General features: G+C 37.6%; 1 protein-coding gene across 2 annotated transcripts in view; it reads left to right on the top strand.

The window, feature by feature from the left end:
• The window catches only part of kalrnb (kalirin RhoGEF kinase b), a 72859-nt gene that overhangs the window by 5832 nt on the left and 48936 nt on the right, over window positions 1–18091 (top strand). For both annotated transcript variants that reach the window (XR_006927130.1, XM_046858977.1), the window contains exons 3-8: window positions 10249–10341; window positions 10515–10629; window positions 11774–11966; window positions 12666–13166; window positions 15411–15533; window positions 17338–17529. Coding sequence is in view for 1 of the 2 variants with exons in the window: in XM_046858977.1 (XP_046714933.1) it covers window positions 10249–10341; window positions 10515–10629; window positions 11774–11966; window positions 12666–13166; window positions 15411–15533; window positions 17338–17529 (1217 nt within the window). In the remaining variant the exon portion in view is untranslated. The remainder of the gene's footprint in view (window positions 1–10248; window positions 10342–10514; window positions 10630–11773; window positions 11967–12665; window positions 13167–15410; window positions 15534–17337; window positions 17530–18091) is intronic.

The raw sequence follows: 18091 nt of genomic DNA, 5'->3' as shown, positions 1-18091 counted from the left end.
CAGATAGTAATCTGTTTCCTGGTGCTGTAATGGCTGCAAAATGCAAAAATTACACTGCTTCTGAAGATCAAGTCAGCCAGATAATATTGTACATGGCCCATTTTTGTGCTTTTGTATGCCCGAGGCTCTGTGGTCCAGTGTGAAAAATCTCATTATCTTGCACTCACATGTTTATGTTTTTTCCTAAATGTGTCGAGAATGTGCTTTGAGGGTGTCCAAAAGTGTCTCTAATTCCAAGAGAATGTAAGAGACAATGCTCGATTAAATATGCAGCCTACGTCCCCGAAGGAAGCCACAGTTTCCTTACAATGGATCATGTAAACACGAGAATCAGTCAGGACCTGAATAGGACTGACGTTAGCATTTGGTCCGTTCTGTCGTAATAAAGGGCAACAGATCCAGATTTCACTGCAGATAGACTGGAATGAACTCTCAGACAGTTTTTTTAAGATAAGGCGGTGTGTTTTTTTTTCCTGATAACTATCATGGATGCAGATAGAAATATGGAAACAGTTTGATTTGGAAATACAAAGATATCTTGATGTTCAGCTGGAGACAATTCTGGAACATTTTTCTTCATAATTTTATTTAATTTATAGAAAACATACTTCCTTGTATTTTTTTATAGGGAAAATGGGAGTAGGGAGGAGTAGGAACATGCAATTGTTCAACCATGATTTCCTGTTCCACAGGGGTAAAAATAAGATAATGGGCAAAATCAAACTCTATAGGTCAAAAGAAGCCATATCTAAACATGATCCAGAATTGCAGGCATTTTCTCTGGGCCAAGGCTGATTTAAAATGGATTGTGGCAAATTGGAAAACTATGTTTCTTAGTCTTGATGTGCAGCAAAAAGTTGTTAAATTGGCAATTGGCTATAGGAAAATAGCAAAAACAGCTTTTTTTGGTTCGGCCCATTTTTATAGAAAATGCAATCAAAAGATTAAACAATAAAGACAATATTGACAACCTTCTTTGCTCATATTTACTAAGGGCACTAGATTTAAACTCTTACATCTGATTGGTCAGATAATGGTTTAAATTCAAGCACTATAGAAACTGTCCTAATACATTGTCGCTTCCATAGTAACAGTTAATTCACATAGACTAGCATGGTGTGATTGATGTAGTAATACATGGATTAATATTAATTATGTGTTGTAATGTAACAAGTGTAAAAATATACATATATAAATATTCAAATATAAATTTAATGTAAGTAAAAATGATACGAAAAATATACAGCCATTCAAAAAATTGAAAATTAGCACTTTCAATTTGTAATCTTGTGTACCAGTGTAGATTTATTCATTGCTAGAGACTGAAAGCACTTTTGTACGTCACTCTGGATAAGGGCGTCTGCTAAATGCCGCAACTGTAAATGTAAATGTAATATTTGAAAGCTCTCTGTAATTAGATTGAAGTTTTATGGAAGGAGTCTCCAGTGCCAGGGTTTTTATTCCAGATGAACGAGATGAGTGTGTTTTCATTTTTTTTTGGTTTGCTGCATTTATTTTCATCTTGAAAATTGGGAATGACAGAACAATCCAGAACATGATCTAGAATCTTGTTTTTTTTTTTTTTTTTTTTTTTTGGGGTTACTCCCTGCTCTCTCTCTAATTGGATTGTAACGTCCCAGAGGAGTTGTACAGTATCTACCTTACAGTCTCTTGTTTCATTTCATTCATCATGTTCTCAGCATCTAGACTACAAAGCAGCATTTTACTGCATCCGTAGTGAACACACGGCTTAACGGGGCACACGAGGAAAGCCACCAACATGCATTATTACACATCAGATTAAATGATGGCTCCTGAATTGCAGTCTGGAGGGGCGGAGAAACACACATATTCTAAAACGCAGACAGGATTTCTCTCAGCCCCGTGGCTCAGGGTCAGAAGTGTTGCTGTAGCAACTGTTGCCAAGATCTTCATTCTGGGAGATGGTGAAATAAATTTCCGAAGTATTTATGGACTCCGAAAATATGATTGATGTCATTATTTCAGGACTTTTCTGATGCTCTGCGGTCATGGTCAGTGGGTGGATGATGAAGCGCTGATCACCAGACCTTTCTGGGTTTGACATAATAAGCAGAATTTTTATCAATAATTTTGATGAATAAGGAACAAAATACTCATGTGCTGTCGTTGGTAAAATAATCAACAACCGTGGTTCGTCTAGACGCAAGGTTGATTTTTTTACCTGAAACAGCAAGTGTTTATCTTTTATACCACAGAAAACCAGAGGTGTAAAGAGCAGCTGAAAATCATACTTGAGCAGAAGTGTAAAAGTCACCAATTCCAATATGACTTGAGTAAAAGACTGATTGAATATGGGTCGTAAGGCAATATTATAAAAATGGATCTTCAATTAACAAATAAATTGACAGTATCATGTCACAAAGTAGAAGAATTATTAGTAATTAATGGACAAATAAAATGAAAGTAAATATCGCCTTTTCTGCAAAATAAATCAGTCACAACAGATAAAGCTGTCGCGCAATATGGAATTGATGACGCTCATTCTCAATTTAAAAATAGTGGAGTAAAAAGTCCATATATTCAATCATAAGTGTAGTTGTGTAGAGAGTTAAAGTTGCTTATATCTTTGACACATAGTAAAACTAAAAAGTAGCTAAAAATGACTACTAAAATACTTTTACATATACTCAAATACTTTGCAGCAAATTGCCAACAAGTACATTTTGGTGTTTAATAAAGTATGACTAAAGAATGAATAAAGTATTTTAAAACCTCAGCAAAAAAAGATTTATTCCTGTTACCACTTATGTTATAGCAACTGTAAATAGACAAAATGGAAACCCCATTCTACAGATTTCCTGTGTAAAAAAAAAAAGTTAAATAAATGATTTTTTTTAGATTTTTATTTTTACTAAGAATTAATTTAAAAATTACTTATGATATACATGTGCTATACCACGTGCTCATGAACCTTTAAATTACTTCATCAACATCATTTCTACTAATATCATTTAATTCAGCTCATTTCTGGCTTTTTGTCAAGTTCTGATCTCATGTTCTATATGCCATACCCTCCCTCCCTCTCTCTCTCTCTCTCTCTCTCTCTCTCTCTCTCACACACACACACACACACACACACACACACACACACACAAAAGCACAACGCCGTACACTAACACAAGGCCAGTGCCAGCTATTGTTTTCAGAGTTTGAATAGAGGAGGGTGTAGTGCACCTGTGGGTCAGAGTCGGATTCGCACAGCCATTTGGCAGCGCCTTGCCGTGATTGGTTTTATTTTGGTGATTACGGAGAGCAGCCCATTTCTCAGGCCTCCTGGGAGGTTTTTTGTTGTTCTTCTGGTCCATTGTGATCCTGTAACATGGGAAGTTTTTCCTCTCTCTCTAAGAGCTTTTCCTGTCCATTGATCATGTTTTTCATCATGAAAGGCTCCATGTGCTCCATGTATGAGTATGGGTTTATTGCAGCTCACACCACTGTACATTGATCGTTTCCTCTCCTACAACATGATGACGTATTCATAAAATGTGATTCATGCCATTATTATGAATTATTGATACAGCACTTTGTATTCACTAGTCAATGTATCAGTGAGTTGCTAACTGTTGGGGCTCTCCGGGGTTGCCAGATCTACTTTTTTGCTGATGGATGAGTTTTTTTGCTGTTTTTATTACTTGTCAGGATATGTTGTATCAACTTCTTTTATTCAAAGCGTAAGTATATGATTTAGTACGCACACGTGACAATTTAGATCAACAATGCTAAGAGCGTGCTAACAAGTACATCACATCACAAGTACATCAGGTACATTAGTTGGCATTGGTGGTTAGTAGGTGAAAGAAATTATATTTATATTAAATGCAATACCAAATGCTTCCAAATATGTTTTTCTTCCTGTTATACCACATACATTTTCTAGACATTGTCCCTTTTTTGTCAAAGGATACTTTTATCCACTTATAGTTATCTTTATTTATTTGGAATGTCTGTGAAACATGTTAGTGTGTATTTGCAGAATATATAGTATAGTATGTATATAAAGTAAAAAATATTTTGGAGTCAGTGTTAGTATATTTATTTTCTAAATACATTTTTCTTTTACTGGTCACTAAGCTGATTTTATCAAAGATTTCCTACATTTTCATCTATTTATATATTAAACCTACATTATAACTCCAATTTATGGGGAGACATAGGCACCACAATGCGTAACCACTACTTCTCGACCTGTATATGTGTGTTGTGTGCTAGCAGGAGTGGAGGATGGGAATGGGAGCGCCGGGTACGTGTAATTGAATAATTTTCCTCACCTTGTTCTTTCTGTTAGACCCATTAGCGCATGTGCTAGCCCTCCAGGCGTTGCAGAGAAGTAGGTGTGAATTTCCTGACATAACTCCTGTCTAACACGATTTAAATGGTAAGCGGCAAAAATATTCCTTTATCAAGTCACAGGAATAAGTGCTGTTGGTAAATCGGAAGAAAAAATAAGTGAAAGGCAAATGAAAGCTGGTTGAAATTTCTTGGCTAATGCTCCACCAAGCCGACTGCCTCACTAGTGCAGCGTTTCAGGTTTTTTCCACTTCTCATTTATTGTAATATTATAAGATATTATAATATTCCTACATTTCCTTCACTTCCCCTCCCACCACCAACATTTAAACCTAGTTAAAATTACGTTAAAAACAGCAATAACTATATGAAAAGAGTAGAAGGGATCTCGGCACTCCTTCAGTATGTCATGTGAGCTTTTTTGGCAGCCGGCTCCTACTCGATTTCTCTGACACAGAGCCAGTGACCCAATGAAAATGCAGTTGTTGGATGTGCTCCCATTCCTACAAAAGGTCCTGATAAAGTTGCTGGCTGTTAACACTCAGAGGGTCAGACCGTCTACAGATGTTACGGTCCAAAGAATCCAGTGAGTGTTCCATATGGTTAAAGCCCAGGGGTTGTATTTGCAAGGCTAGCAGTAGTTGGCTTAGGGTCTGATTTTGAAGACACTTGGAGACACAGAGGATTCAAGTGGTAAAAGTCATGTGACCTCTAAAAGCCTGAAAATGGTCCAGAGCAGTGACTCTCAAAGTGTGGACCACCAGGAGTCCAAAAAATCAAATAACATCAACATTTAAACCTTATGTTTTTGAGTTTAGTTTAACAATGCAATCAACGTAATGTGTTAGACCTATTTAAGAACAGTAAGCTTTGAAAAGGTGGGTAGTGTTTTTTTCTCAGGTTCTGGTTTTTGGCTGACATTGTGTAGAACCTGACATGGTCTTCTGCTGTTTTAGCCCAGTCAGGTCCTGGTTAGATTTGTTGTGTTTGTCTGAGATGCTTTTCTGCTTACCAAGAGACCAGCAGTTTCTAAAATAGTCAAAACAGTTTGTTTGTCAATGACATAGTTGACATTACTGAAATCTCATTTTCCCACCCAGTCTGATGTTTGATGAGAACATAACTGACTCTTGACCCCTATCTGCTTGATGTTATGAGTTGTGTTTCTGCCACATCATTGGCTTGCGTTGCTGTACAAGTGTTTCTAGTAAAGTGGCCAAGTGGGGGTTAATAGATTGGTTTTATGAATGAAACTCATAGCTAGGAACTTCTATGCTTGTGGAAATATTCCTTCTGAATATAGCATTGGATTTTTCATGCCTCAAATTACAAATCCATGGTTGCTCTAAGGTACAGACTGCCACATAAGCATGGTTTAAATCGATAAGTCTGGACGTAGTGGAGAAACTCTGGCACACGATATGCCTGCTCTATATTTCTGTCAAGTAATTTAAGTCATTCCCCAAAAAGGTCACCTCATCCAATGAAAATGTGTCTTGTGAGCTGTCATATGATCATCCAAAGAGGTATAAACTATAGAAAATTGTGAAACTTCAATGTGTTTGTGTGTCTGCATATCACATTAGACTGTACTAATCTTTCGTGTTCACTTCCTTTGGCGTTTTACATTTGGGCTCACTTTAGAGATTGATCTTAGGCTTAAAAACTCAATAATTAAAAATGTTTTGTTTTTCAAAAAAAAAAAGTTGCTCAACAGTACTAAATACTACACTGGACGTAGCGTATACACTATGTATTGGCCTGCTGATAAAAAAGTGTAATGTTTAGAGCTAAGTGTACATCAGTATTTAGTCATCAGATGTAACAGACTATTTAGTAATTGTGCAGTGCAACATCAGCTCCAATTAGAAACCTGTGTCAGATTAATGTATTGACAAATTCATAATTTTTTTAAAGCAAAAATGTGCGCTGGATCAAGTGCTATTTTATAACCGTGGAAGTCATATTGTGTCAGGGATCCACCAGCCACACCTTTACGGAACCCACCTATCACTCCAAGCAGCTCTCCTACATACTAATCATCTACACCTGGAGCTCATCAGCCTCCAGGCTATATAACCTCCGTTCCCCACCAAGTACATTGCCGTTCTACAGTCGAACACTGCTGGACTACTCAAGCTACCTTCACTACGTGTAGAAGCTTGGTTTCATAGTTACGGGACTCTGTTTAGCTCTTTGAGCTGCTGTCTCTTCCTTGACTTTACCAGAATCACTAAAACTGGACCTATACTCTGGTTTGCCATTTTCTGCTTTTGCCCTGTGTTACTTCATTAAACATCGTTCGTTGACTGCACCTCGGTTTCGGGCATGTTCTTCCGCCTGACATATTGTTACCAGAATTGTGGTCAATAATTTGATGATTACAGGCATCCTAGGCTCCGATTCATCTTCTTATTTGAATATATTTTATTGTGTTAGTCTTTTAGTGAAGTTTAACATTTTTTGTTTAGTCAACATTCTTCTGCAATAATCACCATCTGATCACTCTGATCATTCTATATCATTCTGTATATAATATTATTCTATTTAATCATTCTATTCAATTATCCTGAATATAATTCAGTGTATATGCTAGATTATGCTTATATCAAGATAAAATCTGTATATACAATATGTTAACTTTTGTACAATGAATATATATACAATGTACATATATCACATATTGTACATTTTTATATCCCACATTCTCTTCTACACATTTTTACTCTGCCCAGAGCCTTTATTTATTTGCTGCACATATATGCACTTATATATTACATGCTTTACGTATATTTGCATATTTATCTGCACTTCTGCAAAATTGCTACTATTTGCACTTCTGGTAGATACTAAACTGCATTTTGTTGCTGTGTATCTGTACTATGGAATGAGAAAAAAATTCTCACCACTCACCTTATTATAAAACCAGATCTCGTACATATATTTCTACAGGATATTCTGGGAATTTCTGGGACTCTCGGTAGCATAAACCACAGGCAGATCATTTGCATAATCGGCATAATCCTCAAAAATTAGCTGATTATTACATTACAGGGAAACTCTTTTATAAATGTTTTAGAGTAAATCCTAATTCATAAATGCTGTGAATTATATGAAGTAATTTTTTTTTTTTGTATAAGAACAAACTTTGTTCATAAGGTATAAATATAGTTTGTGGACAAATTCTTGTGGACATGTGAATATAAGATTTATATGTGCTTTTTTCACATTATAACCTTCTGGGAAGATGTTCCACACAATTTTGGAATGTGCTTCTAGAGAGTCATTCTGCCACAAAGGTGTTTGTAAAGTCAGGTACTGATGTAAGTGAGATGAGGAGGTCTGGGGTGCAGTCAGCGTTTACATTCATGTGTTTAATAGGGTTGAGATCAGAACTTTATAGCAGGAGATCTACCTTTACAACCCATGCAAAGCATTTCTTTATGGAGTTGGCTTTGTGCACATGGGCATTGACATGCTGGAACAGGTTTAGGTCTCCAAGTTCAACAGAATTGTATACAATCGTGTGCCTCTAAATTTATGGTAACAGTTTGAGGAAGAAACACATATGGCTGGTGTCCCAATACTTTTGTTCACGTAGTGTATGTGCAGTTACATGTCGTAAACAATGCCATTACGATTAAAAAGTTTCCATTGCAGCTTTATATAGTCACTACTTTGTGCTATCTTCTCGTCTACCTTTGTAATTAACTGTAAATGCACGTCTTCTTTCGATATCTCGGAACGATTTAAAGTGGAGGTTTGCCGAGGCAGGTGCAAACCCAGGCGCACAGAGAGGACGTGTTTGCGTGTAGAGATATTGCGGGTGATTCTGTAAATCACAGAGCCTGTGTGTGTGTAAAATGCTCTGTGATGTCCCACAGGATCAGCTGAAAGCATCTGTTTCTCAGTAGATTTAACATGTCATGTTCAGGAACAGCCTTCCTCTTCAAGTTAAATAGTTTATGTAATCTGCAATGGAGAAATCAAGGGGAGCTAAGTAGATGAGGAGAGCGAGAGAAAGAGATTGATAGAGAGATGGATGTGTTTTAGGTGTTTGTGGGTGTGGGTGTGTCAGCGTAAGTGGGTTTATTCACTCTACATGACTGTTTGTGTGGCAGGCTGGCTTTAGCCAAGTGTAGATTCATACACGTCAGCAGTATGCATGCGTGTGTGTGAATGTGTGTGTGTGTGTGTGTGTGACTAAATGTGACTGGTCAGGATTATACTCACTAAACTACAGGCACAGGATTGAGTTTGAGAGGGAAAACAGTGTTTACAGCAAATGTCCATAAATTGCTCATATTTTCCCAATATAAGATTATGGCAGCCAGGGTTGCCAGATTGGTATGATCGTTTCCACACCATCTTCTTCTTCCTCTTTGGGTTTCTCCCTTTAGGGGTTGCCACAGCGGATCATCCGTCTCCATATCCTCCTGTCCTCTACATCTGCCTCTTTCAAACCAACTACCTGCAGGTCTTCTCTCACCATATCCATAAACCTCCTCCTTGGCCTTCCTCTTTTCCTCCTTCCTGGTGGCTCCATCCTCAACATTACCCTACCGATATACTTCATGTCCCTCCTCTGCACATGTCCAAACCATCTCAATTGAGCTTCTCTCACTTTATCTCCAAAACATCCTACATGCGCTGTCCCTCTAATAAACTCATTTCCAATCCTGTCCGTTGTCACTCCTAACGAAAACCTCAACATCTTCAGCTCTGCTACCTCTAGCTCCACCTCCTGTCTTTTATCTAAATGCCACTGTCTCTAAACAATACAACATTGCAGGTCTCACCACAGTCCTATAAACCTTCCTTAGATACTCTTCTATCACAAATCACTCCTGCTATTACTCTTCTCCACCCATTTCACCCTGCCTGCACTCTTTTCTTCACTTCTCTAACACACAGTACATTGTCCAAAAAATGGCTTGAAAGAAATATTCAATATTATATATCAGGAAATAAATATAGGTAAAGTGTGATGCTTTGATTCATTGTATTTCCTTAATGATTCGGCACCACTGAACTAGGCTTTATGTAAGATTTGTGAAACTGAAAATAGCACTAATAATTAATAATAAAAAATAAAAAAGTGGCACTATAGGACAGTGCTTCCAAACCTTCAGGGACTCCAGCGTAGGACCCGTGTGTCCCGTCAGACACTGCACATTACATGAACATGGAAACTGCCTGCTTTGTACCTGTTTCACATTAATTTATTTTTAAATCATGTCTTGTTTGTCACATTTGTGACTAGCTTTTGTCTTCTGTGATTGGTACGTGAATTTTTCTTGGTCTGCGTTTATGAATTTGACCTCGCTTTGCTGTTCTTGTTTTGTCTTTTGTTCGTATTTATGCTCGTTTAAAAAAAATTAAATCTGCAATTCTTCCTTTTAACAGGAAACAGTCAAATCAAATCAAAACATTTTTTTTATTAATGAATGAGGTAGATATGCTACAGAGATATTGCAGTGAAATTATATTATAGGAATACATAAATAATGTAATAAGAGTTACAAACCCAGATGAAAGCCTGATAGAATCAATCTTTTCTTCTGACAACATTAATGCACTATATGGACAATAGTATTGGGGCACGGCCTCAAAATGTTATCACAAAGTAGGAGACCCAAACCACAAAAATCTCCACAAGCACACTCCAAAATCTAATGTGGAGTGGGATGTTTTTAGAAAGTACATACCAATTTTATAGTTACATGTCCACAAACGTTTGTTCTTATAATATATCATTAATATACACTGACATGAGCATTTTGTATAAAAAATATGCCCGTTTAGATTTACTTTTAATATTTTAGGTGTAAATTAATAATGCGTTGTTAAATTACACGTCTCAGTCTAACTCTTCTACTGGTTTTCTTTTCCTTCTCTTCTTTTTCCTTCACATCTTAGTTCCCTCTCTCTCGGCTGGGTCTTTGAGAAACGACGGCGTAAAAGCTGCTGATGTTCTGACAGTTCTGAGGGAAAAAGTCGCCTTTGTCTCAGGTCAGCACTGGAGCGCAATTCTATTTATTTCATGCCTAATGAAACTATTAAGTCTATTAATTAATGCAAAAGAATTGATCTCTGAGATGTGAGATGTTTCTGAGCATATAGTGAGCTAAGGGGTTTAACCTCAGGAAATCCTTCGTTTCTTAAATCTCGTGTTTTTCTTTCAGGAGGCAGAGATAAGCGAGGAGGACCCATCCTGACCTTCCCGGCTCGCAGCAACCACGACCGAATAAAGCAAGAGGACCTGCGCAGACTCGTCACTTACCTCTCCACCGTGCCCAGGTGCTCCGAACCGTGTCCAGATTTATCTCTGCAGTGCATGTGCTCGGCTTACGTGAACTGCTGTGGAAACAGTGTGAACCGTCAGGTGTCCTAGTGGGATGGTGCGAAGTGGTTAGGAAAATGAATAAATGCATGTTAGAGGATGTGGAGATCAGACACTTGATGTGAGCAGATGGTCTGCCACTGCAGCTGTCATGGATTATATTTATTTCCGACATTCAAATTTATTTTGCAATGAAATCCCAAGTATAAAACCTAAGACAACCAATATGTCTATTTAAAGAGCAGCACTTTAGTCTTTTACTTTGTCCTATTGCCTCAACCTTTCATCTGCTTAAACAACACAGCTTCCAAACCATCACTTTTAATAATTATACCTCCTCATAGATTGATAACTAGCTCTGCTAATTAGCACCAAAATCACTATAACACATTATAAGCATGTTATAATCTTTCTTTAAGCACATTAAAAAGCTAACTAGCCCTCATTTCCTCAGTGAAATTCTAGCTAGGTATTATTAGCTACTAGAAGCTAACATTACATCTCGTAGCTAAGACAATTTTAGCTGCGTTATATGACTAGCAGCGAAACAATTTTGAATCTAGCTAGCGTAAATGAAGACATTAGGATAAAAAGCTAGTTTTTTCCTTTTGAGAAGTGAGGAAATAGTACTGTCCATTGTTCGGGTGGTAAATAGTGTATTTTTTATTATTGTATAACTAGGGAAATACATTTTTATATATATTAAAATATATTTATAGTTTTTCTCAAAAAAAACAACAACATAAAAACACTTTGCTCCTGCATGGTAACGGTACACAATTTATTTTGCCGCCTTTTATAAACTTAATATTCAGGGTGTTTCATCATTATTTGTCACTGCACTGACACAAAGCAGTTTTATTGTGATCTAGAAAATCACAGTGAATCTACATTAGCAGCTCGCAGGAGTAGAAAACATAAAGCCTGTGATTGTTTTATTGAAATGTGATTCGCTGCAATTAAACCCTCAACAGTGCACAATTACATTCTCACTCTGTGTGTCAGTGGAAATTAAGTTTTATTGGTTTTATTTGTGCAAGCTTCATGAAAGTTTTGTGGTATTTAACTACACTCTGTTTGCCTGCCTGTCTGTCTCTGCAGTGAGGATGTTAGTAAGCGTGGCTTCACGGTAATCATCGATATGCGTGGCTCTAAGTGGGACCTGATTAAGCCGCTGCTGAAGACGTTGCAGGAAGCGTTCCCAGCCGAGATCTGCGTGGCACTAATCATCAAACCAGACAACTTCTGGCAGAAGCAAAAGACTAACTTCGGCAGTGCTAAATTCACATTTGAGGTCTCTAAGTGCAAAATCTAACTAAGTGCCCATCTCTAATATACAGTGTGACATTAGTACAGGTGTTCCCCGAATGGTTTGACTTTTTTAATCTTACGATGATGATAGCGATACGACAAAATACAATTTTTGTTTATTTTTGTGCAGGAGGCAAAAATAACAGCGTATAAGCGATACAATACATTGGAACGCTGCCAGGATGTACACCTTGTGAGATGCTTTATTTCCTCCAATGGTCGTCAGAGTTCAGTTGTCTCGGTTTAGAGTGTGTATTTTTCAAAGTATTTTTAAGACTCATGGGTAGGCAAGGCCATGTCTCAATTTGCGATTTTCTAAAGTTATGATGGTCTCATTGTAATGTATCTTCATCATTTAAGGTCGATAGAGAGTTTTAAACCTTTGTGCAAAATATCATTATAGAATTTGATAAACGTCTCAGGAATAAATCATGGCTGGACCATGTCTGACAGTATAACTGCTCAATCATTGAAGATACAGACGGTAGTTATGTAGCACCTATTAGACGAAGGTTGAGTTAACTCTCAGTTGTAGGTTTGACAAAAGCATTCACAAAGAATCTTTAAAATACTATCAAAACAGTTCCTACAGAAAGACCTGGACAGAAATATGATTATTACAGTTGAACTGGTTAGATGTGGTCGATTGTCTTTAACTCTAGACCTCTGTTGTTCATCGCAGACAAGCATGGTGTCCGTGGAGGGCCTCACCAAACTGGTGGACCCGTCCCAGCTGACGGCCGACCTGGACGGCACGCTGGAGTACGACCATGTGGAATGGACGGAGCTGCGTGTCTCGCTGGAGGAGTTCACATGTGGAGCGCTGCACCTCCTCTCACACCTGGAGGAGATTCAGGAGACTCTTTCACGCCAGGAGATGGCCGCAGACACCGAGGAGGCACGCAGACTGCTAGAGGAACACGCACGCCTGAGAAAGAGCGCCACCAAGGCACCTGTGGATGAGCTGGAGCACGAAGGGCAACGTCTACTGCAGAAAATCCGGGACGGTGGGGACGGACGACTGTCTGGAGGACCTGACTTTCAGAGCCTAGTTCCAAGAGTCGCCGCCCTGCTGGACAAACTGCAGTCTGCGCGCCAGCACTTGTTACAGGCTTGGCACAAGCGCAAACAGCAGTTGGATCAGTGCTTTCAGCTTCGGCTGTACGAGCAGGACGCTGAAAAGGTGAGGGAAATGATTTCATTTAAAATTTATTTGCAAAACTTTTTTGGATGGCTAATTGAGGTTGTACGGTACTTGGATCACATTTATAAGTAAATTTTTAGCACCCTTGTTATATAATATGACTCAATTATATATTATATATATAATAAAACTATAATTAGGACATGTAAATAGTAGTTTATTGTGCATAATTGTTTGTGTTTTAAAGGGTTATGTCAAGACTGTATAAGTATGTCATGAACAATGGTATGAAAGGCATTTATATTAAAAAGTTTAATAATTTAATTAGTTAAGGCCTGCACAATCGAGCAATATTTTGTTAATACTGTATCATGCTAAATTTCATGGTACATTTTTGTGAAAACTTCGAGATTGTTGCGTGACAGAAAAGTGTGATTTCCACCTTTTTATTTTACCCCAAAAATTTATGAAAAAAAATTGTGGGGTAGATTTAAACTTCTGTATGCTAGCTAGCCTTAGTCACATTGACTATCAATATCGTTTTACATTTACATTTACATTTATGGCATTTGGCAGACGCCCTTATCCAGAGCAACTATTAGCTGAGCAATTCTCCGATCAGAAGTCCAACATCTATTGCGCTAAGCTACTGATCCTTCCCACAGATATAAACTAGCAGAATATTTAGCCCTATCAGTAAGCTTCTGTTTATTATAAAACATGTGAGCAAATTACATGTTTACAGTCTCATAGCTCAAGAATGAGGAAACCTGGGTGATGTAATTGTATCTTACAACTCTGTGTCTGTGTATTAGGGTAATAAAGGCCTAATGTAATGATGCATATTATAACACAACCTGTGGCACAGTAATTGGGCGAATATGAAATTTAAATAGAATGATGATTCTCTGCTCAGGAACACTGGAGTCATTTCCAAATACTAGAGCAGGAAGGTAATGTAGTAAAGAATGTCGAGGTTTGTTTGGATTTTAAATGACGCCGATGTTTCTCCACTTCGCTCTTCCAAGACGCTGGTTCATGTACGTGAGCTTGTGCTTCGTTTAAACCCAAACTGAGCAGTAGTTTCACACGAGCTTGGTCCTGCCGGCACGGTCCATCTGTGCTCCAGTATTGCCAGAACACCACTGACATCCAGCCTGAAAAAATTGATGAGAAACGAAACAGTGTGAGAGAGGAATAGACACAATGACGTGAGAATGAAGCGAGAAAACCTGTGGTGAGTTTGGGGCATACAAAAGGAATAGGACAATAAGGATATCTAGGTGGCTTCCAAATTATTGGCGCCCTTCAAAAGAATAAGCAAAAATTTTTTATAAAATAGACATACGAGGTGGTATGAAAATGATTGGAGACTTTATTTATCCATGTTTACACACCATCACCTTTAAAATAGTCCCCTTGAGCAGCAATACGACGCCCCTAACATTCCTGCCACTTGTCCTGAAACGCTTTTTTTTGAAGCGCGTCAACCACCTTCTGTGATTCACGCCGGACCTCCACACTGGTGTCAAAACGGCGACCTTTGAGCTACATCTTCATCTTTAGGGAAGACGGTGAAGTCTGCAGGAGCCAAATCTGGCGAGTAGGGTGGGTGCGGAAGTGAGATCATGTGGATTGTTCTCCGACGATCATCATGCACAAGTGGCCGAATGATTTTTTTATTTTTCGGGAGTTGAGCTCGTTGAAGGTCTTCCTGATCTCTCGTCGACTTTGAGTCATGTTCTTCCGTTCTTGAAGTGTGTGTGCCGCTCAAAACGCCTCAAAATTCTCATTGCAGCATTGCCGTATGTCAAACGTATGTCATGTCAAACGTCAAGTGGATTTGCCCAGTTTCACACAGAATTTTACATTTGCTCTTGCTGGCCATGAGGAAATTGCAGACGTGGTAACCGTTAGTCTAGAAACTTTCTGATACCACCTCGTATTCTGTGTTTCAAATAAAGCACTCAGGGTTACAATGATGTGTCTGAGAACTGGACAGAAAGTAAAAATGAATACAGCGGTCTATGCAAGGTCCACCAGCAACACCATTTTCCTGTAAGCATCCGCTGTTGAATAAATATGTCTGTCCTGTAGTAAATATTTATGCACAAGCGCTTGTCCCGATTGGTTCAACTCGCTAATCTATGCTCTGTGAGGCTCGTTTATCACCATATGGCCTCATAACAGGAAGCACTTCAGAGTCCGCTTAGCGAGTGTGCTGTCCTTTTTTTCACCTTTCTATCGCTCTTCTCCTCCTTCCCTCTCTCTTTCTCTCTTTAGATGTTTGAGTGGATTGGGCACAACAAGGAGCTGTTCTTGCAGACGCACACAGAGATCGGGGTGAGCTTCCAGCACGCCACCGACCTTCAGACGCAGCATGACCACTTCGCCATGAACTCCATGGTAGGATTCTTATCTCATGTGCATGTGATCTCATATCATTGTTTGCAAATCATCATCTATAATACACTGATATGTGCACAGTGGAATCTCAACAATAATCAGTTGATGAATTGCTTGTGAATGGAAAGTTTTTGCTGTTATCAATCACATTTCAAAATCCTGAGGCCTTTAGTGTTTTTTTTTAAGAGATAGCTGAAATATTTGACATTTGCCTGTAATAAGATGAGTTATGTAATAAATAGAAGTGTATCTGAGTTTCAGTTAGTTTAATTTGTATAATTTTCATGGGTGGATAATATACTGTATATATATTATAAAATAATATGAATTAACTTTGTTATTAATAAGTTTGAATTTCAATATATTGAATATATTTGCATAAAAAATTAGTTATGCAGATTATTTGATGGACTGGAATTTTCCGGATGAATTGGCCAGTTCAAATTATCTGATAATTTGTGTTATCTTGATTATTTAATTTAATTTTAAAAACAGTACGTTAAGGTTATTTGATGGTTTGCTGAATAATCTGATCAGCCTGGAATTGTTCTAGTTCGCTAAATCATTGAAACATTAATAATTAGCATGATTGTAACTTCAATTAGTATGAATTAGCTGGATCATGAGTTTAAATAAACTGGATTTTTTTTTACATTTTTTAGTTAGCTGGACGAGTTTTTGTTGGTTGATAATTGGATAATTTAGTCATAGTGAGATGATTTGATTGGTTTGTTCTACTCAGTTCCAACACGCTTGAAAGATTTGATGAGTACTGGGACACAGAATTAGTCAGTATTTGTTAGTAGGTTGCAAAGTTTTTACTAAAAGATTTCTTGAGAACTTCATATGGGGAATTTTGGAAATATTCCAAGTTGGAAATGGAATTTTTGGGAATTAATTAGAACTTTGGGGAAATGTATAAAACCTGTATCATGTACAAACATAAATATAAACCTTTTGTTTGTTCATAAGCTGACATGCATGCAAACTAATACCGATTTATAAAAATACTTTGTTGACTTTGATTTAATTGTATACAACAATTATAATAATAATAAAAATAACATATATACGATACTAATTTTATTTGTCCCTTAATATATATTTTACAATATTACTGTTTTGTTCTGTATTTTCAATCTAATAAATGCAGGCTTATATAATCATTTAAATAGTAATGTGTCCAAAATTTCGACCAGTACTGTACTTCTGTATGATAACATAAAACTGGCAAGCGATTTCAAGCAACTGGTAGAAATTCAATTTAAATTGCAATAAATCTGATTGTTTGAACCAATTGTTTAACCTGCAACTTTGTAAATTCACAGTTTATTCTTATTAATGCCTGTTGGTTCCTATAAATTCCCATTAATTGACATATTTTCCCATCAATTCCCATATTTTCCCATTAATTCCCATGGAACCCTATTTGTTAACGATTTGTTGGTTCTTTTTTCTTTGTTAACTAATATCCATGATTTTTTTTTTTTTGGTTACATTTACAGCATTTGTCAAACGTTTTTATCTTAGAGACATTTATTTAATTTATACAACTGAACAGTTGATGGTTAAGGGTCTTGCTTAAGAGCTCAACAATGGCAGCTTGGTGGTGAAAAAGATTTGAACTCATGACCTTCCAATCAGAAGTCCAGCATCTTAAATACAGAGCAAAAACTTTGCACCTATTTGCCTTTGCATATTTGTATTTAAATATTAAGATTATTTTGGCATTTCTTTAATTTGTTAGTTGATTTTGATTACTGTTATTAGTAAGCGCTTGTGTTTCCTCTTCATATTTGTTCAGAACGCTTACGTGAACATCACGCGGATCGCCTCGGTGGCAACGCGGTTGTGTGAGGCAGGCCACTACGCCACTGATCAGATCCAACAGGTCTCGGCACAGCTGGATCAGGACTGGAAGAGCTTTGCCTCGTCCTTGGAGGAGCGCAGCGCCATCCTGGCCATGTCTTCTGTTTTCCACCAGAAAGCTGAGCAGGTCAGCTGTGGTTTTAATATGTTTACTTTAAGGGGACAGACCTAATGATTTTCCGAATGTCTCGCAATCAAATTTTGGCTCAGAAATAAAATTGAGCCCTGAAATTCTTTATCCAAAAGCTTGCGTGTTTCTTTCGTTACTTTTTCGCAATGTGATCCAATTCTGGAGCCAAAATCTAAGTTGATAAAATAAAAAAATAATGGCGCTCTCATGCCCGGGTGACTTTGTCATGTGTTTGGTGCACTTATTGTTTGCTTGCATCTGCGAATTTGGATTTGTTTTTAATTTGCTGTGACTGTGAAAATAATTCCCACTTTGTGTCACCGTACAAATTTTGCCCTTTCCTCCCAGCAGCTAAATGTGCTAACTCGGCTAATTTGGATCATTTGTTTTATATTCCTCTGACCTGGACGCATCCTCCATTGGCGTCTGTTTAACAAGAACATTGGATTCCTCTCAGAATTTTTCACATGCTTCTCATAAATACTCTGCTAGTTTTCTGCCTGGAAATATCCATTACTTCCTGCAAAGTCCATTTTTGATATCTAGAGACCACCACATT

This window comes from Silurus meridionalis, chromosome 1, assembly GCF_014805685.1.
Source record: "Silurus meridionalis isolate SWU-2019-XX chromosome 1, ASM1480568v1, whole genome shotgun sequence".
NCBI classification, from domain to species: domain Eukaryota; kingdom Metazoa; phylum Chordata; class Actinopteri; order Siluriformes; family Siluridae; genus Silurus; species Silurus meridionalis.
This window is presented reverse-complemented; position numbering and strand designations above follow the sequence as displayed.